Below are 27705 nucleotides of genomic sequence, written 5' to 3'. Positions count from 1 at the left end.
ATATAATCCCCACAAATGACCCTGTGAGGTAGGTTAGGCTGACTGCCAATCTGAAAGTGCAAAACGATAATTAAATTGTTTTATTTAATGTACAGAAAGGGGGCACCATTCTTTCACCCTAGTTATTAAAGTAATGAAATAAAGTTCTTCCATCTCCCTGCCCCGCCACAAGTAGAAAGGAAAGCTGCATGATCACCTCTAGTTGGTAGAGTGATTCATCAGGAATTGCATGCATATTTTTTTTGCATCTTTTCATTAATCCACCTTTTATCTACATAGCCCTATTATATGACTCATCATTTTCTGATGATTCTTATCTGAGGACACGGGTTGCTGAACAGGTATAAAATTGTGCATGTATATGTGTGTGCACATACAGGTATATATGTATAGAATACAACTTCAAGCAGAGAAGCAGAGGCTGCAAGGGGAGATGCTAAACCCTTTCCCAACCATAGAATCATAGAATCATAGAGTTGGAAGAGACCACAAGAGCCATCCAGTCCAACCCGTGCCAAGCAGGAAACACCATCAAAGCATTCTTGACATATGACTGTCAAGCCTCTGCTTAATGACCCCCAAAGAAGGAGACTCCGCCACACTTCTTGGCAGCAAATTCCACTGTTGAACAGCTCTGTCAGGAAGTTCTTCCTAATGTTTAGGTGGAATCTTCTTTCTTGTAGTTTGAATCCATTGCTCCGTGTCCGCTTCTCTGGAGCAGCAGAAAACAACCTTTCTCCCTCCTCTATATGGCATCCTTTTATATATTTGAACATGGCTATCATATCATCCCTTAACCTTCTCTTCTCCAGGCTAAACATACCCAGCTCCCTAAGCCGTTCCTCATAAGGCATCGTTTCCAGGCCTTTGACCATTTTGGTTGCCCTCTTCTGGACACGTTCCAGCTTGTCAGTATCCTTCTTGAACTGTGGTGCCCAGAACTGGACACAGTACTCCAGGTGAGGTCTGACCAGAGCAGAATACAGTGGTACTATTACTTCCCTTGATCTAGATGCTATACTCCTATTGATGCAGCCCAGAATTGCATTGGCTTTTTTAGCTGCTGCATCACACTGTTGACTCATGTCAAGTTTGTGGTCTACCAGGACTCCTAGATCCTTTTCACATGTACTGCTCTCAAGCCAGGTGTCTCCCATCCTGTATTTGTGCCTTTCATTTTTTTTGCCCAAGTGTAGTACTTTACATTTCTCCTTGTTAAAATTCATCTTGTTTGCTTTGGCCCAGTTGTCTAAACTGTTGAGGTCATTCTGAAGTGTGATCCTGTCCTCTGTCACCACAACACCTTCCTGAAACTGAGCTCGTTTCCAGCCGAGGGGGGGGGGAAGCAGCTGGCTGAGAAAAGTTCACTAGCCTCTCTCGTTTGCTCTTCTTCCACTTGAAATGACCACTCCCCACATTTTAGGTCTGTATGGTGCATATCATGCCTTAAGCCAAAACGTCTATCCTGCATTTAACAAATGAGACAAATCAGTCCAAGAATTACTTTTTAATGTTTGCTTTAAATTTATTTTATTTTTTTTTGAATGGCAGGATTTAGCTATCTGACAACATTTGAGGTGTTTAAACAGCTTGTACTGTCATGAAGTTTCCCCTCCATTGTTGCAAACCATTGTATGATATGCAGGAGTAGTTTGAAATCGTAAACTGAATTACAGGCACACAAAAGGCTACACTGTAAGCACACACCTTAGCAACCACACTGTTCACAAATACTTATACAGTATTCACCCAGTATGAAAACAGCTTTATCATGCCATATGCTACATTTCGTTTATCCTGTGGAATGGGATAGACAGGACTTCAATGTCAACAGACCTATCCTTACAGGTTTGTTCACCTGACAACCCCCACTAAGAACCTCCCCACCCCAAATTGTCAGTAAAACCTTCTCTTTAGAAAGAGCTCCCTTCAAAATAGTGCCGCATGGCATCTCATGTTATAGACCAGCAATTTAACACACAGATACACTGCACACTGTATAACCATGATGCAGTCTCTTTTATGGGTATATGTTCTTTATTATTTTTCTTAAAAGCATGGGTTTTTTAGCAGCAACTCTTGGTAAAAAAAAACAACCCAAAAAAATCTTCAAAGTGTTTAGCAACACTGTATCCAAGATAGTGCCCCACTAAAAAACACACACACTCCAGTTTCAAGGAATGGTTCATAGGAATGGGGAAAAAAAGCCATAGTATAGAGAAACAGACCAAAAAAGCCAAGACTGAGGTGATAATACTATTTTCAATTCTGAAAAACGTACAGTAATTCCTGCTTCAATGCATGATTAAATATTTTTAGTTGGGAAAAGCAGTCTCTTTACAGTTTACATATGGAAACCACACCCAAGAATGGATTTAAAAGGGGAAGCAATATTAAAGCATTATGAGTTTCCTCTTTAAAATGTGCACTGTGCACTACAGTAATACCTTGGTTTCTGAACAGCTAAGTTCTCAAATGTTTTGACTCCTGAACGCCGCAAACCCAGAAGTGACTATTCCGGTTCGCGAACTATTTTTGGAAGCCGAACGTCTGACGGGGCTTCTGATGGGCTACAGGAGCTTCCTGCAGCCAATCAGAAGCCGCACTTTGTTTTCTGAATGTTTTGGAAGTCGAACGGGCTCCCAGAACGGATTCCGTTCGACTTCCAAGGTACGACTGTACTCTCCCTAGCTGAATAATTTTGTTCTTTTTGATGCTGAACTCAAAGCAGCGACCCCCTTCTCTTCAATGTTATTATTATAGAATACCTGAATGCCCATCACAGGCTGGCATCTGCCCAAATAGCAAACATACCACCCCTCTTTTTGCAGCCACAGAACTACATTATTGCTGGGCAAAAGCTACCAAAACAAAACACAAAAAAGACTGAATTATGAAAATAGATTAAGCAGCACCAGTATTCTCCTATTGCTTTACAATTTTGGGGTTGTGCGCAATGAGGTCATATTCAGAGCAGACCCATTAAAATAAGTAATTAGTAAAGTCCATTATTTCAATGGACTATTTTTGAGTATAACTTAACTAGATGCAACCCTTTATGCAAGATCTCCAAAATACTTGACAAAAACCAATTATTTTGGTAAAACATAACCATGAAAACCACCTGGAATCTTATATAAGAGATGCTTGTACATAGGAGATGTTTGTACATAAGAGGCTGTATTCACAAGTAAATATTCCAGTGAAGCAGCAAAAGAGATCCACAGTAACTTCCAAACTATTCACATTAAATAACTGGCATAGCTATGAAGTAAACTGCATGCCAAATACCATCTGGTTACACCTAGATCATTCTTGATCCTAAAAAAGGCAGCTCTTCTCCAGAAACAGCTTCCAAAGTTTGTTTGAATGTTTTGAGATGTCCTGTATATTTGTTTTTGAATTTCAGAATTGTTTTTTAAGTTGTTTTTTAAAGTGTAATGGTACATCTTCCTCCTAAAAGTAGCAAAAGCAAAAGAGCTACATTTTATCAAACATTTCCACACACAAAAACTCTTCCTCTATTTTGAGGCCTTTACATACAGATCACCTTCAGTAGTATTTTTTGGCATGTCGCACACTTCGGAAAAGTGACAATTTTGAAGGGCTTCATTATAGTGGTTTTTCAGGTCAGTGTACAAAGCAACTGTTTCTCCCGTGTGCGGAAACTGCATCAGCTTCTCGTTCAGCAGTATCTGGATCTTGTACTCTTCCTTTGGAGTTGTGGCTTGATCACAGTGATAAAGCACAAACAACAGGTTTGCAGCATAAGGGACGATGCGGCCACTACGAAATTTCCGATGCATCTGCCTGTGGTAGTTGTTAGCTTTAAGAGGCTCTTCGTCTTTGAAGAAGCCCATGAGAGCAAGGAGAGGTTGAAGGGTTTCTGCATGTCCAAACTGGAGGATCACGGGAGAGGAAATAGGCTTCGAGCTAGAAAGTTTAAAAGCCAGGCAAAAGATGGTTAGTCAGATGAATCTAAGGGTGGATCTACATATAGGGGGAAAAACACGCTATAAATAAGTCAGAAATTAAATCATTATAACAAAAGAGAAAAGAAAACGCTATGAAAAATCACATACGGTAGGGGCTTTTTACTCTCCAGCACCATCTGGTGTTGCATGTTTACAACACATTCAAAACGCTGTTTTTTGACTAATGTAGCTGAGTCCCAAGCAGTGCGGCACAACTACTGTATAGTTATAAGAATAAGCAAACTATGCTACTGTAAAAGAGTTGTTTTACTTGTGGTGGTCTGAACCATAGGAATGGCATTTGACTGCTAAAAACACTTGGTCTCAAAATCATTTTTTAAAATAATAATAATAATAATAATAATAATAATAATAATAATAATACGTTATTTATAAAAAAGAACTAGAAGATATCAAAGTTCAATCTCATTCCTGGTTAGAGATGGCCTGCAGTTACAGCTGAGATCATGTGGTATTGGGGTGCAGTGGAAGAGAGCAATTCTCTAAAGCAGGCATCGCCAAACTTCGGCCCTCCAGATGTTTTGGACTACAATTCCCATCATCCCTGACCACTGGTCCTGTTAGCTAGGGATCATGGGAGTTGTAGGCCGAAACATCTGGAGGGCCGCAGTTTGGGGGTGCCTGCTCTAAAGAGAATGAATGGCAAAGCAGAGAATGTGCAGCTCACAACTCATCTACGGGTGATGCACAAGAAGCACTCACTCTGTAATCATTTTTTTTTTTTGGCACACAAATGGCGACTACTTCATTCATCCTATCGTCCAGGCAAAGTGTCACAGCTTATCTTGGATTAGTTTCTCTCCACTGCTACCCACCTGTTTAGAAGGCCATGTTATGGACCTTTCTCCCTGTACAACATACTAAAAAGCCAACTGTTCCTCTCTGTCCTCGTGGCTACAACTCTGGTTCATGTAAGCCCTCTGACCTCTTCCTCTTTCACATTTTAGTCCTCTCCTGTCTATCGAGAAACTAAAACCAAAATTATTCTCATTTGTCACTGATCTGACCACATTATTTGTTTCCTTCCCTGGCTTCCCATGATCTTCTATAGTCAGTAGAAAGCCCGGCCTTCAAGAGCTCTCTCTGCCCCTACTCAACCTATATTTTGACTCCCATTTCTCATTTTATCTCTGCCCATGATCTACACTCCTCCACCTTGACAGTCAACTGACCAAATGCCTGTTTCATTTCAGATTGTAAGTTCCTAAAGCGTCTATGTTGCTTATGTAACCACGGTGATGATTCAATATAAAAAAGTAATGCAAAAGCAGCTATCTAGTTTATTCTCCCCAAAACTGTTAATCACTACTGTAAGGGGGAGGGCTTGTAGAGATCCCCCCCCTTTCATCCGAAGCAGCCCATCTCCAAGCAGTCATGAAAGCGAAGGGATGGATGAGGAAAGTCAGGAGACAGAAAGGGAGTGCCAGACCTCTGGCAACATCCAGGAGCCCCTGCTCCACAGGCAGGAAGAGAGGGAGAGGGAAAGAGAGGAGAGGACACAGGCAGAACGCAGACCCTTCCACCCAAGTCCGGAATTGAGGAGGAGGAGAAAGGGGAGGAGATTCACTGTCCCGAGGCTTTTATGTTGGTCCAAATCGCGGAAGGGGGCAGTGCCGGATTCTGATTCGGAATGAGGAGACATGAAACCGACCGCTCACTACACTGTAAATAATGTGCACTGATAGAGACTTTTGAAAGGCAAGCAGGTGGAAGGTCGTTACTCAGGAGTAGTTACAATAATCCCTGACAACTACTATTCATAGTTAATATATTTTTTTGAAAATTTAAAGGTCCAAGATCCCATGACCACGTTATTCATGATTCCATGTGCTCATGTTATAGGAAAGCAGAATGTCAACTCCAGTATTTTTATTCTTTGTATGCTTTGAAGTATGGTTGTGGATTTTTCTCAGTTTTATTGTTTTATCTTTTTGTAAACTGCTTTGAGGTTTAACCTGTAACATCAAAAAGGAAATAAAATGCAACTACTTGTTTGACCTGTCCCATTTAGAGAAGAATGCTTTGAAGTATCCTGTTTCTGAAGTTTAAAAATGACACTTTGACATAATAAAGTACTGCGTAAGTTATGTTATATCCTCAGTTCTTTATAACAGGTGGCAAGCTTTAAGGAAATAGGATAGATTAGTCATTTCTCCAAGAATTCATATACAGTACATATTTTTGTGCTTATGGTAGGGTAGTACAGAAGAAATTTCCCACCGTTAATTTTTTTAAAATCACCATACTGTGATTTAGCAAGACCAAGAAGCCACACTAAAACTGTTTTTACATAAGGAAATGAAGGTAGACAATATCCCTTTTCCCACAATTACTGACCCAATGCAAGCAACAAATACCAAATTTCCTTCTTTCTGTTCTTTATTTTATTAAGAAAACCAACACAAGTGAATTTAGTCTTTGGTCAGGATGAACATTTTAGTTGTTTGGTGAGATGCCTCCTTTAGCAAAGTCATTGCTTCCCGTAGCACCTCTGCCATGTGGCCAGTGCTTCTTACATCCAGGTTTTTCTGATGCATAGCCTAATGAGGCACATAAGAATAAGCTAGGTAACTCCAACATGAAACTCAAATAAATGAAGCCTCTACCAATGTGCTCCCGTGCATTTTTGAACACTGATCAGAAATCAGTATCAAAATTCCGGGAGCCGAAATGCTTCTGCCAACACCTGACATCTAAAAAGAACAGCACAAATTGCTTCCTGTTTAGTAAACTATCACAGCAAACAGATCTTTGTTCTTTTACTTTGGGCAAAAGGTGATTTAGGCATTTTCGTCTGTAGGCTGCCAGCTTAAAAGCCTCACCCACAAATGAAGGCAGTGTCTGACTGGTTAAGAAAGAAGGCGTTTCTATCAAGCATGAACTCAGGAGTTTAATACCTAATGAGATAGTCCACTGCATCTAAAATTCTCTAGGTTGTAGAGAATGTAATAAGAGTTTGGGAGTAACGTACAAACCCATTCAGTAAAGAGATAGCGGAAAACAATCAAATCTGAATTTACATGCTGTCATTTTAAAGTTTTATTTCTGTTTCAAAGAATCAGAAGTGGGTATCCCAAAGTCAATTCAGCACACAGAATACCTCGCCACCAAGCTGTCAAGATGTATTCAGAAACCCTAAATCAGGGGTCCCCAGACTTACCGGGCTTCGGGCCGGAGGGCAGGGGAGTGCGCGCACAGCGGGCCAGAGGGCGGGGGAGTGTGCGCCCATGCGCATGCGCACACGGGCGGGGAAAAATCGCCGAATATTGCTTGTGCGCATGCGTATGGGCCTCCCCTGACCCGGAGGTGCGTCGGAAATGACCTCTTCTGGGTCGGGAGAGGCCCATACGCATGCGCACAAAGGATTTTCGGCGATTTTTTGCCGGTTTTGAAGATCGCTGCCGCGCTGCGCGCCGTAAGAGCAGGCGGCAGCAGCGGGCGGCGGGGGTCGTCGCGGGCCGGATTGGGAGGCCAATTGGGCCGTAGTTTGGGGACCCCTGCCCTAAAACCTATCCCTCGCTATTGGGCGAGCTGCTGCAAGTCACAATACATAATACAGGGCTGGTCAATCTGGCACTCTCCAGATTAGGCTTCCTCAAACTCGGCCCTCCAGATGTTTTTGGCTTACAACTCCCATGATCCTTAGCTAGCAGGACCAGTGTTCAGGGATGATGGGAATTGTAGTCTTAAAACTACAGGGCTGAGTTTGAGGAAGCCTGCTCCAGATGTTTTGGACTTCAAATGCCACCAGTCCCAGTCTAGACTCTACAGCAGAGAAGGGTAACCTCTGGCCTACAAGTCTAGTCAGGCCCAGCATGGGTTCCAGTTTGGCCTATGAGGCCATTTTCCCCAAGCCACACCAACCTGCCTGACACCTGATATTATCTGCGATGTTAAGTGTGGAGCAGGTAGAGACATGTTTGCCAACAATTAGGAGCCTTATAGAGCACTCTCTATTGTTTCTTGACAAAGCAAGGCTTGCTGTCAGTGCAAATCAGGAAGCCTGCAGGGATCGGAGTTCCCATTGGGCCCCATCTACCTGTCACGATGGCCCATGAGAGGAGGTGGGAGCTTGCAATATGGCCCCTGGAAAAGATTCCCCACCCACGCTCTAGAGCAGCGTTCTTCAACCTTGGATCCCCAGATGTTGTTGGATTACAACTCCCATCTATCCAGTTAGCCAGTGGTCAGGGATGTTGTCGTGGTCCAACGTCATCTGGGAACCGAAGGCTGAGGAACATTGTTCTCAAAGATGGTATGACTCAGAAGAAGGAAGGTGTATATACCCATAACCAGAGAACATAATCGCAACTTCAATCGTTGTTAAAGGACTCCTGTTACTCCTTCTGTTGACTACCTAACGCCTTTTGAAATGATATTATAACTAGATGCTACCCTCTCATTTCTAAGCTGCAATGAAGAAGAAAGCTCACTGTAAAACTCAATTCCAGCCGGCATGTTGGGAGTTGTAGTCCTTGTAGCCCTAGAGCAGTTGAAGGACACTGTATTGGCAAAGGCCAGATCTGATGAAATAACACTGGCGCCATCTGAATGCCTGACTATAGCGGTAATGTCTTCAGTTCTTGCTCTGCATCTCCCTGTCCTTCTGAAAAGTATCTGACAGTGTAAGCCTGTGCATGTCTTTACTCACACATGTCTTACTGCGTTCCGTTATGCCTGTAAAGCAGCACTACACAGGAAGACAAAAAAACAGGCAGAAATTGGCACCAAGCTTATAAGGCAATGGTGACGGAGCTTGGCACTCACAACTCAACACTAAATTCTCAAACCAACCCTAATGCTGCCCTACCTACCACCTGTTGGCCCGATGACAACCAAACAGCTCTTATCTCTGTACTGTTCTCAGTAAGGAAGAGAATGTAAAGTATTATCTCTATTCAAACATCAGTTGCCAGCTGATAGCCTCACAAAAGTCATTGGGTTGGCAGGTATAGTTGGACTAGATCAGGCATGTCAAACCTGCGGCCCTCCAGATGTTTTGGACTACAATTCCCATCTTCCCCAACCTCTGGTCCTGCTAGCTAGGGATCATGGGAGTTGTAGGCCAAAACATCTGGAGGGCCGCAGGTTTGACATGCCTGGACTAGATGAACCTCAGGATACCTTCCAACTCTGCAATTCTATGATTCTAACTACGAGGACTGCCATTGCTCCTTCAATATCTGTAGCATGCAAGAGGACTAAAAACATGGCTGTTCCTTTGTAAAAAATAAATGGAATCCACAACTGAAGCGCAACCATTCACTTCAAAGGGCTTTGAAATGTTCAGTGTGCATGTTCAGAAGCTGAGGCTGTGGCTACGGTCCACCAAGTGGAGTCTTAACTTCCAATAGGAATCAAATGAGCGAAGCTGTTCTTCAACCTCAGGATGAAGTTTTTAAACTCGCTGTGGTTGGGACAAGTCAATTTCTCCCCTAAACTGTTTAGAGCTCTTTAAAATCTTTACAAGGTTATATAATTAAACATTCCATAAAGCCATTCCAAACAAAGCTAATCCCTAAACACACGAAGATTAATACACACAGAAGCATATCTCATATGGGGGGCAATAATAAGGCTGTCTTCTGATGTCAAATAGTGATCCCTCCGAGTCACTGAAGAGAACCTTCCTTCCTTCCTTCCTTCCTTCCTTCCTTCCTTCCTTCCTTCCTTCCTTCCTTCCTTCCTTCCTCCCCCCCCCTCTCTCTCTCTCTCACACACACACACACCTCCACTGATTCAAATAAACCCTTGGTCATGAGGTATTAAGGAATGACAATGCTGAATAACCCAATTGAACTTCTGAACGTTTAAAAGTTGTGTAGAAGATTAAAGCAGGCGAAGTGTCTCTTATCCTTGCATAGGATAGGCTGCACCTGCTGAAATTCCCTCCTCAGCTAAAAAGCACAGAGGCAGTGCTTTCCTTAGAATATGGTCACTCTATTGATTAAGGCAGGTGTTAACCTTATAATAAACATAACACATACAAATTAAAATTCTGAAGGGGGGAAACAATTTACGAAGTGATGTGAGAGAAACTATGAAGAAGCAACTATCCATCTGCCATGGACGCTTTGGTTGGGATTCCTGCATTGCAGGGGGCTAAACTAGATGACACTTGGGGTCCCTTCCAACTCTACAATTGTATGTTTCTATGTAGTTTAGTCCAGGCATAGGCAAACTCGGCCCTCCGTATGTTTTGGGACTCCAACTCCCATCATCCCTGACCACTGGTCCCGTTAGCTAGGGATGATGGGAGTTGTAGTTCCAAAACATACAGAGGGCCGAGTTTGCCTATGCCTGGCTTAGTCAAATGTCTGGTCATCTGTCGGCAGTAAGCTACGCAAGGTTCTGTCACTAGCAAACAAGATCCTTGTTCATAAAACTAAACAAAGATTCAAGATGGAGAATCAAAGTCCATGGGATTTATCTAGAGATGGGTACTTCTCAAAATGTTACCTTCACATGGAAGAAAATTAAGTTCAACCCCAAATTATAACAGTGTTTAAGACTTCAGATGATTTCACAATGTTTTTTAAACATTAATCCGCGTTGTGGGAAACAACTGTTTGCCTCTTGGTACAAGTAACGCTGATTTAAATATTTTACTATTCCATACTAAAAGTACATTTTAATAGGAAAATTATAGATTAAAAATGGCTTGCTATTTTGAATGAGGTATGAGAATGCTTATTTTACATTAGCTCTGCATATGTTATCTCATCTAGCTGCAGCTTTAATTGGGGATTAGTGGCTGGAAGTTAAACTTATCTACTCGATTCTAGGTGTCACATACGGCAAGTCACTTTGTCTCCCTGTGTCTCAACTCACCCTCCATAGAAGGCAACAGCTGCCCTCTGCTCCCTTGTCAGGATCAGTATTCAGAAAAGCTGGTAGGTGAAAGAGGCAATTAGGTACTTTGGTTTACTAAGCTTAGTTAAGAGAAACCTATTGAAAATTTAGATTAACATCTTCTGTTTATACTGCCATCAACTGTTAGGAAAAGGAACAGCACTGTTTCACAGAGCTCCTAATTACGTACTGTATAGCAAATTTAGACATAACACAGGCAATTCATAACTGGGATCTCCTGCTTTTTGTTGTTTAACAATAGCTGCCTACAGACTGCCACTATTTTTCAAGAGGGATTCAATAGCTTATGGATATTTAGGTCTGCACAATTTAAAGTGCTCTGGTGCAACAAATCCATATTTTTTTAATGACTTCTTGCAGTAAGGAAAGTGATGGGGAAGTGCACTAAAAACTGGGATAATGTTTGGTGGGAAGTCATATAGCCTTTCTGCAAATGAATAAAAACAAATGCTCACTAAAGAATGGGCACCATATGTTCTCTACTCAAGTTAGAATATAAAAAGTTATAGTCATGTGTTTGATATCCAGGAATCCAGAAACAAACTGAAGGAAGGTTTTGCCACAGATCCAAACTGAAGTGGGAAATCAGTCATAAGTGGATTGCAAGCCAAATAAAATACCTAACTGTGACCACAGCAATTCAATCGAATTTAAATGTAAAAGACACTTCTCTCAATAAATCATCCTCTTGTTTTGTAAGCATCTGTATCTGACTTTCAGGACACTTTCCGGGCCTCCTCCCTAGGTCCCTGCTCTGTGGCCTCTAGTGCTTTTGGCTGGGTAGAATGTGTCCTTGAACTACGATGCTTTATGCTTGCCTGGCTGTAGGAAGAGGGGCAACCCTTGGGCAGAAAAAGGTTCCCCCACCCAGTGCAACATTCCCTGTCCTCTTCACCCACCAACTGCTACACCAGAGCTTTTCAAATTGTGTGTTGCACTACTTTAGTGTGTTAGCTGCAGTGTGTGGGTGTGTTGTGTGAATGCTCCCTGCGCTCCTCCCAGGGCTGGAAAGGGGTTAGTTTAACCTCTGGTTAGCTAGTAGAACTGAATTACTGTGTCACAAAATGATGCACGTCTAAAAAGTGTGTCACCAACATGAAAAGTTTGGAAAGCTCTGTGACACACACACACACACATATCTTGGTCTTTTAAAACACAAAAAAGAATGCTTACATATATTGATCATTCCACAAATAGCAGCTGTGGCACATTCAAGAAGGTGGAACCATTTTAGTGGCACCCAGAATGGGGTCACGAAACAGAGTATGTGTTTTCTCACCACCACCAAACGTTTACCTTTTACTCTCTGTAACAGCCTGGTCCAAATGTTTGAAGATATCCTGCATAAGAATGCAGCTGGAGCGGCTGTTGATAGGATACCCATAAGCTCTCTTCCAGTACTGCTTCAGATCATTCAGATATTCAAGTACCTGGTATCACACACATTTAAAAGTTGTTACAAAGAAGGATTATTTTACACGCAAAAATATGAGATTTAGTAAATTGCAGGCAGGCCATTCCAGCACACACAAACTTTCATATAACTATTTGTACCTACTCATCAATATAGATGGATATCCTGTTTTCCACCTCAGGCCATGGGTCCTTTCCTCTTCCCTCCCCACCACCATTGCAAACAGGAGCAAATGCTTTGGAAGAGACCTGCCTTTATAACACTGCAGTTGCTGCCTCCCAGGGGCAAGCCAGGAACAGCAAATGGGACTGAGCCCTGAAGTCTACAATCTAATAGGAATATGAGTGAAAAGGTAGACAAAGGACTGTTTTCCTGCACAGGAGTGAAGTCAATAGGTGCAGCTAACACTAAAGACATTAGTTATGACCCTTGTTAAAAGCAGGTGCTACTTTTAGGAATTTAGTGTTCCTTAGAAAGAGACTGAAAATAGCCAATATATATGCATCTGTTACCCTAGGTGTCTACATGCAGATGCTCAGGATGACAGGCTGGAAGGTTGGGCCAGAATAGGAGAGGGTATCTAATGAGAGCAAGAATATTAAATGATACTCCCCAAAACCAAACCATGGTAGTACCAGATGTGCTAGCACTTCTCCTGCCGCAGTAGCTGTTTTGGTCAAATTAAATCATGTTAAGTGAGTGCCAGATTTCAGGTAGACTACTGAAATTAATGGACAGCCGAGTAATGCTGATTAATTTCAGTGGCTCTACTCTTGAGTAACATTGAATTCTCCACTTCTTTCGTTAAGGAGGTTGCAGATGTGTACACAGTACCTACCTTGGCATCTTCTTCACTGAAGAGCGAACACCAGGGGGAGCTAATGTTTTTTATGGCCAGCTCAAATGAGCAAGTGAAAAATGCCACCTGAACCAAATCTGTTGTAAAGAAAAGCAACAGTTAGCAACACACCGACAGTACATCAGGTAGGATGCCACAAGCCATCAATGAAATGTTTACGCAGAAAGGGCAACACACAAGGACCATGTCAGAGGTGAACGAAACGCCCCTTTATAAAACTGCTATGAAGGTATCAAGATTGTAAAAGAGATACAATCTTGGAACCAAGTCCTGCGTATAGAACAAGGCTAGGGAACCTTTTGTATGCTGAGAGTCGCATTTCCTCAGGGATAACATCTTGGGAAATGGATAACAAGCGTGGGCAAGGCCATTATTTTCTCTGGATATCAATTAGGCTTTGATATAGCAACCATAAGCTATTTTCTAGACTAATTACTGTGTCAAGGAGGGGCAAAGAGGGATGAGACAGAATGGTTCCAAAGGCACCAGGAGCTAGATCTAGCCTGCAGGCAAGAAATTCCCCTATCCCTGGCACAAACAGAGGGGTGACGTGCAAGAACTATGCTTGCAATTCCACAAATGGGTCCACTGGTTTATCTGTAGTCTTCTGCATCCCTGGAATCAATACATATAATACACTACAAACTGTAAGCAAAAAGAAATGAGCTAGTGAATGTGGGAGTTTTATGTACTTCAAGCATGTTTTTAACATATGTTTTAACATAAACACGGAATACATGGTGGGTATTAAATATTTGCAATGAAATTATTTGATTAGATTCATATGAGCAGGAACACATCAGTGCCTGGAGTGTTTTATTCATGCAGTGCTTCTGAAAATATTCACAAACTTGTTCAAAAACTCAACTTAATTAAAATTGCAACGTGTATAAATATAAGCCTCGTTTTTAAGGCTGTTAGATGAAACTTAGCATGGTAACCTTTCTACCATTGAAAGAATCATAATCATATATTCTGTAAAAAAAACAACAACATGCATCCTATAAGTGAATATACTCAGACAACATCTTACCACCTGCTCTTGTTTCAATCACTCTTAGCAGGGTTATGATTAAAGTAACTAGAAATCATTGTTGCATGCACACTACAGGAAACTCAATATTCTTTAGTTAGTTCAGATGGTCAAGTGAAAAAGGACACCAGAACCCAATCTGTAGAAAAGGCAAGTGACAAATGAAACTGTCAAAACTGCATCTATGCACATTTAGTAACAGGATAATGCTTAGTTACACTCCGTAACAGGAGAGAGATGTTTCAGAACTTGGGAGTTACGGAAGTGTCAATACTATATCATATGACATTGACCTTCTTTACTGCATTTATATCTGCATATCTTTGAGCTCCTCCTCCACCAATTATGGCTCAAAATCCCTTGCCTAATGAATTCAAGAGTGAGACAGAAAGGACTTTTTATGCTGTTTTTATGTACTTGAAAACTTGAAAAACAGGAGATCCATAATGCAAATAATTAATGCAAATGCACATCCAGATGCCCATTTCACTGTTCATCTGTGTCCCACTAAACTGGGTGTATGTAGGTTTTTAGTGCAGACTGGAATACCTAACACCATCTGGATTCACAAAGTTATGTGGAATATTTATCACCAGCGCTTTTCTTCTAAAAATATGTTTAGGGGTTACTCTCATTTTCCTACTTATATTGAAATACTCCCCCTCAATGAGGCCAAACTTAGATTCACAAAATGTTTAGGGGTACGCATACCCCTGCACCTCCCCCCCCCCCGGGAAAAAAACACTATCACCATCTGGATCCATAAAGTTTGTACAACAACAGCAGGATGAGGACCTCTCTTTTCTCAAGAAAATACTTTCTTCTTGGTAAAATCTAATAAAGTTAGCCTGTGGCCCAGGAAGGGGGGAAAGGTTGCCACAAAGAACTTGTACACGATAGTTGGTTTCTCATGCTTCTTAAGTGTTTGACCACAAGCCAAAGCATTCCTTTAGGTAGCCCCAAACATCTGAAACAGACTTACAAAGAAAATCACCCACAAACATCCTTCCTCTATGTTTCACCACCAGATGTTCTTTAAACAACTCTGGCAGCAGTCAGTTGTGGGTAGATATCTGCTGGGTACAGAGAACTACAGTAGTTGTACATTTCTTCTAGGCACAATTTTTGGAGAAGTTGCAGCTCTTGTGGTAGATAGTTTTAGTTGTTTGCTCTTCCTACAGAGGTTCTTGAAAGGGTGCCGACACCAGTAGCTTGTGCCACACACCAAAATAAAGCTTATTAGAAGACAATGTTGATAATGGCTCATGACATGGATATTGTTAGTTACTAGCTACAGAGCTTGCTGGTAGTGGATGTTTTGTAGTTAAAAAAAAAAAAAGCACTGTAGCAGTGAAATAGGCATGTGTGCACCATTACCTGAAAACCGCATGCAAGAGTTGATAGGCCATTTCCTTTCTGCATTCCGCACTTCATCGTACAAATTTTCCCAAGCATCTTCAATACTTCTAAGAGTGTGTCTCAATGGAGCACGACTGTCTGCTCTCTCCAGGCTACCACAGAAACATGAACTAGGCTTCAGTTTTTGCTCTGCGTGGCACAAGTGTGCATCTCTGCACTTGCGAGAGTCATATAATGCATGCAACTGAGATACTTTGGAATATGTGAGCAGCAACTTTTAACTTATGTGAACCAGTCCCTAAAAGTGATGAAAATGAAAACAAGAAACCTGGGGGGGGGGGGGAAAGTAAATATTTTATGTCCTCCAGTCAGGTTCAACAGAAGTTAAACTTTAATGCTTTATCAACAGATCTTTATGTTTACTGCTTACTGTATTTGCTCCTCATAACTGAAAACAGGTAAGAAGCTGATAAAAGAACATTACCTGCGTTTAAGTCATTCACTGGTAGACACAAGGTATTTGCAATTTTCCCCACTACTTCCTTCATCTCTGGACCTTCCTTGAAGGCATCCAGCTCATGCATGGCTGTATCATTGTCTTCTATATATTTAACAAATCTTTCACATAGATCGAAAAACCTCATCAGTTTGTCATTGGTTTCAATTCCTTCTGTCATTGTGGCTGAAAATGAAAGGTTAAAAGGTTATTAAATGTCATAAGTTGCTTTAAAATGGAATATAAATTCGCAAAAGCAAGCACGTTGCAACATATTATTATTATTTATTTATTATTTATACCCCGCCCATCTGGCTAGATTTCACCCACTCTGGGCGGCTTCCAACAAATAGCAAGATACATTAAAATATCACAGATTAAAAACTTCCCTAAACAGGGCTGCCTTTAGGTGTTTTCTAAATGTCAGGTAGTTGTTTATCTCCTTGACCTCTGATGGGAGGGCGTTCCACAGGGCAGGCGCCACTACCGAAAAGGCCCTCTGCCTGGTTCCCTGTAGCTTTGCCTCTCACAGTGAGGGAACCGCCAGAAGGCCCTCGGCGCTGGATCTCAGTGTCCGGGCTAAATGATGGGGGTGGAGACGCTCCTTCAGGTATACAGGACCGAGGCCGTTTAGGGCTTTAAAGGTCAGCACCAACACTTTGAACTGTGCTCGGAAACACTCTTAAAACTGAATAATCTTCTGTCAAACACTGAGTTAAAGGTAGTTGCTTCAAGGAAACTACAGGGGGCATATGCTTTTTTATATAAAGCATTTTGCACAGAATTTCTCAAAAGGGTTCTGAAACCAAGGGTTCTGTGAAATCCTCTATCAATATAATACCCTGCTAAAAGTAAACTAAACGAACGGTTTGCGGAAAGAATATTGTGGGTTTGATTCTAGAAACAAGGGACTATGAAGTCATCACAGGCAATGGCCTGCCTGACACTATTCAGGGTCTCACTAAAATCAACCACCTGAACAATCCTGGTCTGCTCTTATTTTATGCTTTCCAAATACTGAGCTCTACACTTTTCCTAGTTGAAAAAATTATGATTATCTACCCAGTAACTACCACCCCTCACTTCTGGGCACTTGGAACTTAAGGAAGTGATTTTGCTCAGTGCCTAGACATCCATTATTCCTTATCTCCCAACTTTGTGCTACAGCTCATAGCATTCTGAGTGCCCCTACCTGAAAGCCCAGCAAAAAAATCTGAGACTGATCTTCCTCTCCCCCAGTTCCTACATATAAACATAATACACTACCTCAGAATGTTTAATGTGTTTCAACATGCCTATCTTCTGTGTAACAATTAATATGAAAATCACACGTAAATTTAACCTACTCTGACATCAATCATATTGGTTTTTCAATCTGTTGGTTGCAGTTCTCGGTGTGCACTGTTTTTTATCGTGAGCAAGGAACGAATGGCCCACATGCTTTGAGCCTTTGGTTCAAGATTACAGTGGAACCTCGGTTTACAAACACAATCCGTTCCACGGAGGCGTTCGTAAATGGAGGCATTCGCTCCCCGAAGGCACGCTTTTGCGCGTGCGCAAAGCGCTGATAGAGCGCTTCTGCGCATGCGCGATATGCGCATCCGACGCCGCAGAACCCGGATGTAAACACTTCCGGGTCCACGGCGTTCGCAAACAGAGGCGTTCATAAACAGAGGTAGTTGTAAACCGAGGTTCCACTGTAGTTTTAACTGCTGGCATACATAGTACTATCCAGTTACCAACAGCGTGTCTTATGTTATTTGTTTATTTAAAACAATTAGTATATCACTTAATCATTGAAGTGGCTTGCATAAAATATTTTCACTTTATTTATTCATTTTAAATTTCCTTAATATTACCAAAACTTGTATGTTTAAATATACTGCAATATATTTCATAATGTCTTAAATGTCAACATTTCCAGTCTATACTGAGTATCATGTTAGGTCCTATGCAAGCATATCTGCCATGTATTATTAGTAGTAAGTGCTATCTCTGTACAGTACCGTGTTTCCCCCTTTTTAAGACACCGTCTTATAACTTTTTTTACTCAAAAAAACAGACGGTGTCTTATTTTCAGGGGATGCCTTGTACCTTAAGGCCTCCTCGGAAGGGCCAGGCCACTGGCTCGGGGTGCTGCTGGGCGCTCTGCGCGGCACCGAGGTGGCAGGCTGCTGGCTCGGCGCTCTGCCCAGCGCTGCTGGGCGCTCCAGGCGCTCGGCGCTGCAGACTGGCGGTTCCGGCGGCGGGGGGCAGGCCTCGGGCAGCTCTCCCCCCAAAAGAAGAGGCCAGGCGCTGCAAGGCGCTCCGAGCGCTTGGCGCTTCGGAGCGCTCCGCTATGCAGCCGCCGCTTCCGACGGCGGGGGGCAGGCCTCGGGCAGCTCTCCCCCCCAAAGAAGAGGCCAGGCGCTGCAGGGCGCTCCGAGCGCTCGGCGCTTCGGAGCGCTCCGCTCTGCAGCCGCCGGCCTCGGGCAGCCAAACAAAAAGAGAAGAGGCCAGGCGCTGCAGGGCGCTCCGAGCGCTCGGCGCTTCGGAGTGCTCCGCTCTGCAGCCGCCGGTTCCGGCGGCGGGGCGGCAGGCCTCGGGCAGCTCCTCCCCCCAAAAAAAGAAGAGGCCAGGCGCTGCAGGGCGCTCCGAGCGCTCGGCGCTTCGGAGCGCTCCGCTCTGCAGCCGCCGGTTACAGCGGCGGGGCGGCAGGCCTCATGCAGCTCCCCCCCCCCCGCAAAAGAAGAAGCCAGGTGCTGCAGGGCGCTCCGAGCGCTCGCTGCTTCGGAGCGCTCCGCTCTGCAGCCGCCGGTTCCGGTGGCGGGGCGGCAGGCCTCGGGCAGCCCAAAAAAAAGAAAAGAAGAGGCCAGGTGCTGCAGGGCGCTCCATGCGTTCACTGCAGCAACAGCAGCCGGTTCCAGGCCCCTTTGGCTGGCTGGGGCGCTCGGCGGTCTCGCATGGAGGTATGTCTTATTTTCGGGGGGTGTCTTAGATTTCACTAATGCTAAAAAATGCTGCCATGGCTTACTTTCTGACTACGTCTTAAAAAAGGGGAAACACGGTAAGTTTCTTTTCATACAATAACAAAAGCAAACACACACACACACAAACGTTTTTGAAAATCCAACCTAACGAAGGTGCAGGGGGGAGAGTGAGACTAACTTTTGAGGAACAAGGTTAGAGAATGATAGTCATAGACACCTCAGCATAATTTCTGTTGTGGAATAAGATTTAATCTAAAGGTTCTGCGGGATAGCGGCCACATGTAAGATGCAGGGATTTTGTGATTTGTTAAATAATCCTCAAAAATGTAAAATGGGAGTGTATGGTTTTTGGCAGTTTTTGGAAAAACAGCTTGAGTAAGCACAAGATCAATAAAAAAATATGCTGTGGCTGTAGAGACCAGTAAGGGAGAGACATGTTTTATTGCAGCTGGGGCAGATGAAGGAGTCTGGCTGCGCTGATGCAGATGTACTATGGCGTTTCTTCTCTCTGCGTTCCTCGGAGTGGTCATTCCTCCTCTGGTCACTGCTGTAAATGCACAACCTGTCTGTCTTTCTCCAGGCACTCCAATCATCTGCAAGGGATTCCATATGATGGGACTGATGTTGCCAGCCTTTGTGTCATGTTGTAATGCAGACTTGGTTTTGACCTATAATTGCAGGTTTTGACCTATAAAGTCTTAAATGGTTCAAAACTGCAATACCACCAGGGCAGCCTCTCTCCGTTTGAACAGACCCAGACCCTGCGATCAACATTGCAGGACTTTTCCATGAGAGGCCCAGAGGGTGGCAACACAAGAAGGTGCCTTTTCTGCAGTGCCTCCCAACTTACAGAATGCTTTCTCCAGAAAGGATTGCCTGACGCCATGATTATATATATTTAGACGCCAGCCTGGGCCTTTAACTATCTGTGTGGCCTTTTAGAAGTGGATGGGGTGTGTTCTAATTTAATTCTTTTCCTCTGTATCTGCTGGGGGGGGGGGTTGTGTCTCATATTGCAAATCTAGGCTTCTCTACTGACAACCTTCTCCCACTGAATTAAATGATGCCACTTAATCCCAGGCCCCAAACTGCTTTCACGTGGTTCATTTCATTTGATGCTTTTTCTTTGCCTAAAGTGCCTAATAAGTGCAAATAATAATAATTAATAATAAAAGAAATAGTAAGTGGGTACATTATTGCTGCCTCGGGGTCTTTAAATGGTCCTGACCTCTGCACCCCATAGTGCCATCAGTCATCATGGGTATAGCTGGGGGTGGGGAGCAGGGGGGCAGTCGCCCCTCCAAATACTTAACTGAAAGTAGAAATTGCAGAATCACTTTTGGGGTCAAAAGAAAGTGATAAAAAAACCTGTCGTTGAGACATTTCAGGACGATGGCAGGTGGGTGTCCCGCCCCCACTAACATAAATCCTAGCTACGCCCATGCAGGTTACAATGAAGCAGAAAGAGAATGGACGGCTTCCTGGGAGTGGGAAGGATGCAGGGTTACTCTCACCATGCTTTTGGGACGTGCCCTGCAGCTGGCCGTCGAGCGCCTGCCGGAGCCCTTCGCGGAAGGCGGCGGCGCTATCCAGGCACCGGTGCTTGGAGCTGCTGACGAAGGAGAAGCGTCGGTTCCGGGCCAGAAGGCTGGGGAAGCGGCCGGCGAGGCGCCTGGCCAGCATCTCCATGTCTCGGCGCCCACGAGGGGCCAGCTTGCCGTCCATCTCCGGCCGGAGCCACATAGTCCAGCGCGCCAGGCGGGAGGCGGCGCTAGCGTTGGCGCTGCATTTGCCGGCGTTTCCCTGGATGAGTTGGTGGAGGCGGCCCAGCTTCTGGATCTGCTTGCGCGTCGGGAAGCGGGTGCCGTGGCGGAAGACGGCGCCGAGCTGCAGCGGGGCGCAGGAAGCCGGCGGTAGCGGGAAGCCCGGCTGCGGCGGCCCGAGCGACAGCGGGTCCCGCAGGAGCTCCGGGTGCAGTTCCTCGTAGCGGGACTTTGTGCCGAAGTAAGGGCTCAGCCTCTCGGCCGCCGCCTCCGCCTCCCCCTCGGCGGGCCCCGGCGCCAGGAGGAAGAGCAGCGGTAGCAGCAGCAAGAGGCAGCCGCCGAGGCGCAGCATGAGAGCGGCAGGGAAGCAGCTGTTCTCCTCCTAAGAGCGGTGCCCAGAGCGCATCTCCGGCGCAAAGCGCGAAGCCCACGCAGGAAGTCGAGCCACGGCGGCCTCCCCCTCCGCGCTTTGGCTTTCCTTTCCGCTGATTGGTCGGCTACTCCCCTCCCACTTTCTGTTTGCCCTCACCCAAAATGGCCACCTCACCGCATGACTTCTAAACGCTTTAAGCCACTGGCTCCCTCAAGCAAGATGGCGGTTGTTGCTCTCCCCCCCCCCCCCCGCCATCCTATATACAACAGTGCCCAGCCCTAAGTGGCGTTCAGCCTCCTCGGGGACCGGCTGAGGCAGGCTGAGGAAGCCTGACAAGATCTTCCCAAAGCGACAGGGCAGCTGAACAGAAATAAGCGCCCCTCCTTTACTACTATCGTGTTTTCTTCCTTTTCTCTTGTTCTCTCAAGTCCATTCAACGCCTTGGGAAGGTGGAATGATTGTGCAAAATAAGCACATCATACTGAGGGTCTTTTTAGAAATAAACAACAGTTATTATAAGGCTGCTTTGACTGCAGGTTGAATGTACTTTGGCTGATGCCAACGCTGTTATTTTAGATATGTTTAGACTCCCCACCTCCCCTACCACCATGGCTCAAAGTAGCCCTGTGCTCATTTGAAGCTGCGGTCAAGGCTGAGTGGGTGGTTAACAACAACCTTGCAATGCAGTCCAGTCCTAGTATCCTCATACTGTAATCTGGGAAACAGAAGAGGCTAAGGCTGAAAGATTTACAGCAAACTTGGCAGTGTGATTTCTTTGTAATATAGAATAGAATAGATACTTCATTGTCATTGTACATAGTACAATGAAATTGAATGCCATCATTGTTACATTCTAAGGAACATCTAGGTCCTTACAACAAACAGGCCCAAACTATAGATGATACTGGCAAATTGTGAAAGATCTGGTGATTTTGCCTTTAAAAGCGGGGTGGGGGTGGGCAAGCAGCAGCGCAAGGCTACCAAGCTGCTTGCTTGCAGGAATCAGAGAGAATTCCTGGTCTGAGAGGACCCTGTGCATGAGAATCTCGCCGCTCCACAGAGGGGAGAGCTGCTCTTTATGAATATTCTAGAACCTGCTATACCTCAGCCACACTCCTACAAAACAACAAAAAAACCACCTTGAGGAGGGAAGAGGGGAAACTGTATATTGAGCATATGCTAAATTTCTGCATCCAAGCTACAAGGTTCCAAAACAACAACAATGTGCAGTGATTCATACCCATTGGCGAGCGACTTCTCCCTGGTAGCGGGTGGGGGAGAGCAGGGGAAATACTGAGGCTATCTAATAAGCAGAGTGCCAGCTCATAGAAACTAACCAGATTGCTGTTATTAGCAGGCTACAAACAGATTATTAAGCATAGCAAACATCCCTCCCTGGCATCTTGCAATCAATGGATAATTTACATACAAGGCGGATAATAAGCATGGAAAAACTAACGTCAGTGTTTAAAAATAGAACCAGAAAAGCCAGATGAAGTCTGGCTAGCACCCTGAGTGGGATGCTTCAAATAAAGAGTTGTAAGGTGATACCACAGACAGAACATGCATTTATGTCTCAGTGCAATTGTCTCTCTTTAAGTTGTCAAATAGCATGCCCAGCAAACTAGGTATCATGTCAAGGTACTCAAATGACTGCCTTGTGCCACGTGATTCTGTCTTTCTGCTCAGGTCTTTGGGAGAGGCCCTCGTCCGTCTCCTACCACAGAGGTTGGTGAGGACATAGAGCAGGGCCTTTTCCATTGTGGCACCTAGGCTTTTGTGCCCAGGGAGGCCCAGCTGGCCCCATCATTGATGGTGTTTTCATGCCTTAGACAAACACTTTTATTTTACCTTAGAGCAGAGATGGGGAACCTGTGGCTTTTCAGACACAGTTGGACTACAACTCCCATCATCCCTGACCATTGCTCAGAGATCTCTGAGGGATAGATCTCTGAGTGAGTTGCAGTTATTTAACATTAGCAGCAAGAAACTTACACCCCACTGCCCCATAATTGACACTGCTGAAATGAAGAAAGTGGAGCTTCTGCTTTTGTGTGAGGAAAGAAGGTGGCGGCTGTTTTCTTCTCTGTGATCTTTTCTGGTTCCCTCCCTTCCTCTCCACAATCTCCCCAGTATTTCTATTCTGTCTCAGATCATCAACTTTCCCCCTATTCCATTCCCTTTGGCAGTTCCCATAACCAGTGCTTTTTTCTGGGGGGAAGCAGGGGTACGCACACACCTAAACATTTTGTGAATGTAAGTTTGGCCTCATTGAGGGGCAGTATTTAAATATGAGTAGGAAAATGAGAGTACCACTAAACATTTTTAAAGGAAAAAAGCACTGCCTATAATGGTGAAAAAGGGCTGTGTTCCAGGCATCCTAGAGGAAGTTACTCCACCCACGGTTACAGAAATATGGCAAATTGATAAAATAATAGCCAGAATATGTTCCGAGCAATTATAAACCAAAATTGATAAAAAGCACTATCCCATATGCCTTTCTTTGACACGTAAGGTTCTTAAAAAAAAAATTCACACAGATATCCCTTCATCAAAAGTACCGTATGCATTGCTCTCTTATTTGGATGCAAGTGACATAGAAATAAAAGCAGCAACAAAACATCAAAGAAACATCACATTTCCCCTTTCTTATGCAAGAAGAGCTATTAGTTTTGTGCTTCAGATACCTTTTGAAAACATTCCCCTTTTCTTGAGCTTCCCTAAAGGTGGGCCCTGTCCTTTTGGACCTTATGATGGTGTGTTGCATTTGTGTTTTTCTATGATGATGTTTTTAGTGGCTTATATGGCTGGTTTTATTGTACATTTGGGATTTACTGGAGATCGTGTAGAGATTTTTAATATGAAGAGGTTTAGAAATGGTCTTAAATAAAGAAACAAACACTCAGTACAAATACAAGAAGGGTTTCTTGTGCCGAGGACCTGGTGAGTGATGGTGATAGAAGAGAATGACTCTAATCCTTCACTTTTCACTAAATATGTAAAGTGGCTCGCACCATTTGGAAGGGGTTTCAGATACTGAACTTGAGGGTGAAGAACTGTCTCGAAGAGACTACTCCCAGTACCAAACACACTTTTCCTTAAAAACTACAGAGCATCTCCCTTTTAATAGCTTTCTTCAAACACATGCGAGTCAGTGACTGAGAAAGGCACACCTTTAATTAGTGCAGACAGGGAAGCAAACAGAAGATGTTAGAAAGTAGTGGGAGGTATTCACAAATACATCACCACTGTGTACTCCAGTGTTTCTCAACCTTTTTTGGGCCAAGGCACACTTGTTCCATGAAAAAAATCACAAGGCACACCACCATTAAAAAAGTTTAAAAATTTAACTCTGTGCCGCCCTATATTGACTATATAATTATGACTGTAAGAAACACTTGCCAATTGCTGTGTTGGTTGCAATCTCCTGTAATAAGGCTTCACAAGCCGCTGATTTCTCTGCCAGCACAATCCTTTGCTCAGCAAGTTTCAGGTTGAGCTCATCCAGCCAGCTTCTCTAAGTTTGTCTAAAACCACCCTCCCGTGGTGGTGGCTGTTGAGAGCTGCGCTCGCTCCGCGTCGTGACCCGGCCGGCTTCCTTTCCGGCGGGTCAGTGCTGTGTATTGGCGGCCGCCAGGCATGTGACAATGCAAATCGCCCTTCTCGTCGCCGCACGTCGCGGCACACCAGCCAGCGTCTCGCGGCACACTAGTGTGCCACGGAACAGCGGTTGAGAAACGCTGGTGTACTCTGAAAGAAGTTGCAACATCAGCAAAGCAAAGGTAGCATTTCTGGCAGAAGGCAAGTTTGATCATCTGTTTTGAGTTCACGTGGCTCTGAGTCATGTCTCTTTCCTATTCAGTCTGTGGTGTTGGGTAATCTTTGCATTTATAAAATGAAATAATGAACAGATCATCACATTTCTTTCCCTGTAACTCTGAATGAAGGGCACGCGCTGAACAAATACATGCAGATTTGAGCACAAATGTTTTGGAAGCGTCTGGGCTTGGTGTGTTACAATTCCAAGGAATAATGAAAGACCCTTTAGATGGCCTAATTCAAATCAGATTGAACAGAAAGCCAAATGTATCAAAAGACTGGTGCAAAGACTGATTTATTATTATAAATGTGTTTATTTGTTACATTTGTATCCTGACTTGTGACAGTTAACATAATATAGATGCAAAAAAAAGTGTAATAAAACACAAATAAAAAACAAGGCACATAAACAAACACAACCAGTAAAAGCTAACTTGTACAGATCGGCATCAGGAGCCTGAAAAAGTAGGCTTTTGCCTACCAGTGGAAAGTCGTAAAAGACAGTATTACCTTGGTCTTCTTTGGCAGGTAGTCTGGGAGCAGCTACCAAGGAAACCCATGGTGTTTGCTTTATGTAAAATAAATGAAAAAGCGAATAAAATAAATGAGGTATCAAAAGCAAACATAACACAACACACTCTATGTGGGTCTACTCATGAAGACAACCCAGAAACCAGTGCCAAATGCAGCTAGAGTGTTGAGCAAACTAGAAGCAATTAAAAGCATATTTGAAACTCTAGCTACCATTTAATCCAGGCATGTCCAAAGTCCATTTTGGTGGGGTCTAATCCGGCCCGCCGGTCGATTTCACCCAGTCCCCGTGGCAGTATATGTCTTGGCGTAAAACCCTTAAAAAAGGGGGGGGGGGTTGTAAAAAAAAAGCTCAACAACTTCAATCCTAAAAAAAACCTCAACAACTTTGGTCAGCCCTCACACATGTTCACTTCATCAAATACAAACGATCCATTGTATGAGGAAGCTCAAACTAGGCCCAGCCCCTGGCTGGAAAAATCACATCTTCTTCCACACCCACTGCCAGTAAGAATTGTGTTAGAACCACCAGGTGCTCTGGGACTGCCAAACCGAGGGACAGTCTGGCTCTATTTAATTGGCCAAATAACTTGAAGCCAATGATATTTTTTGTTACTGACTCTAATCATGGGGAGTGGTGGGTGGCATAATTAAGTGTATCACTAAACATATTCCTTAAGCTTTAGAAGAAAGTCAGCTTTACGGCTCCTGAGTATACTAAACCTTTTACACACACACACAGCCAACCACATGCCCAGTGCTTCAACAAAATCATTGCATAGCTTTCTGCCCAGCCTAGAGTAACCCTGCTTTTAGTAATACTAGTGGGGACATGATTCATACTTGGAAAAACACCCTGCGCTTTTATTGCTTAAAGACCTATTACTGATAAGGCATTCCCCTCTCCCCGCCCAGTGCCTTCAGTTTGCATTCAAGTTGGTGCAGTATGGGTGTTTTAAAAATATATGCCTGCATGTGTCCCTGAAAAGAAAATATTGTCTGATGCTAATATAGCAGTCACATTTTTTGTCTTTTCCTCTATATCAAACTTTTGAAAAAGATCTGTGGCTAAATAGGGATTGGAACTAAGGTCTCTTAGTCTGATTTTGGGGCATATTTAAGGCACTTCATCTATTTTAATAAGACCATCAGGTGAACCCGAGAGTGAATGGAGGAACATGTTAGTGACATGGAATCATAGAATTGTAGAGTTGGAAGGGATCCTGAGGGTCATCTAGTCCAACCCCCTGCAATGCAGGACTCTTTAGGCCAACATGGGGTTCGGGCCCATGACCCTGAAAGGAAGAGTATCATGCTTTATCAACTGAGCTATTATGAACAGAGTTCCAAACATCTTGCCATATATCTACTACCTTCTGATATATGCAGTGATTTCCCACTTGCAGACTAGATGACCCTTAGGAGGCCTTACAACTCTACAATTCTATGATTCTATTTCTGAGTAAACATGTTGTCTGATTATTCCATTGCTGAACATGTGAAATACACTGTCCTGCAATTACTAGAGTCACTTGCCACCAATCCCACTGGCAGGACTGGCTCAGCCAGCTGGTATGCAAGATAACTTCCTCCTCCCCCGAAACTGATGTGGGCTAGGGTGGGTCAAAGTGATCCCCAAGCTTATACTGGGGATTATGAGTTCCTACCCCCCACATTATCCTGCCTCCTCCTGTATTGCTGTGCCAAATTTCTTAAGAAGTGATTACCCTATGAAGAATATTTTTGAACCATATTTATTTAAATGATTCTTATACTATGATATAGGCAAAAATCTGCCCTTATTCCCTTATTGGGTTCTCCATCGGTTGGAGAATATAACAGAGGCCAACCAGAGAAGTTTGAGAAGCAAAGCCTTTATTTTCGCTGTTGCAACAGGATCCTTCCTCTCACGCAGGAGAACAAGGAAGGAACCCCAAACAAAGGTGTCCTGCCCTTAAAAAGAAATTTGAAAATGGTTTCAGCCCACCCCCAAGAAGCATCACCCATACATCACAGAAGGGGTGTAGCCCAAGACCCCTCTCCCTAGATTCATCATAGGTACATCATGAAAGGGGAGGTCTGGTGGCAGTAATCTGAGCATCCTGGACCCTGCCCCCTGCCCCCAAAATCTAATCAACAAAAGAGAGAGATATTTACATTTCCCCGTTTCCCAGCCAAGTTAATCACACCCTTTTGTCTGGCACTCAGGTATCAGGATCCA

The 27705-nt window shown here is 43.9% G+C and overlaps 1 protein-coding gene across 1 annotated transcript; it reads right to left on the bottom strand.

The window, feature by feature from the left end:
- Positions 1–1500: 1500 nt before the first annotated feature.
- On the bottom strand, positions 1501–21651 carry MINPP1 (multiple inositol-polyphosphate phosphatase 1). The gene is made up of 5 exons (XM_035138141.3): positions 20513–21651; positions 16018–16215; positions 13121–13218; positions 12165–12298; positions 1501–3933 (listed from the first exon to the last, which is right to left on the bottom strand). The coding sequence occupies exons 1-5, from the start codon at positions 21111–21113 to the stop codon at positions 3522–3524; spliced, it is 1443 nt and encodes a 480-aa protein (XP_034994032.2). The 5' UTR covers positions 21114–21651; the 3' UTR covers positions 1501–3521.
- Positions 21652–27705: the final 6054 nt, after the last annotated feature.

Source organism: Zootoca vivipara, chromosome 5 (genome assembly GCF_965207765.1).
Source record: "Zootoca vivipara chromosome 5, rZooViv2.hap1.1, whole genome shotgun sequence".
Classification (NCBI taxonomy): domain Eukaryota; kingdom Metazoa; phylum Chordata; class Lepidosauria; order Squamata; family Lacertidae; genus Zootoca; species Zootoca vivipara.
Note: the sequence above shows the minus strand (reverse complement) of the source record. Positions and strands in the feature narration are given on the sequence as shown.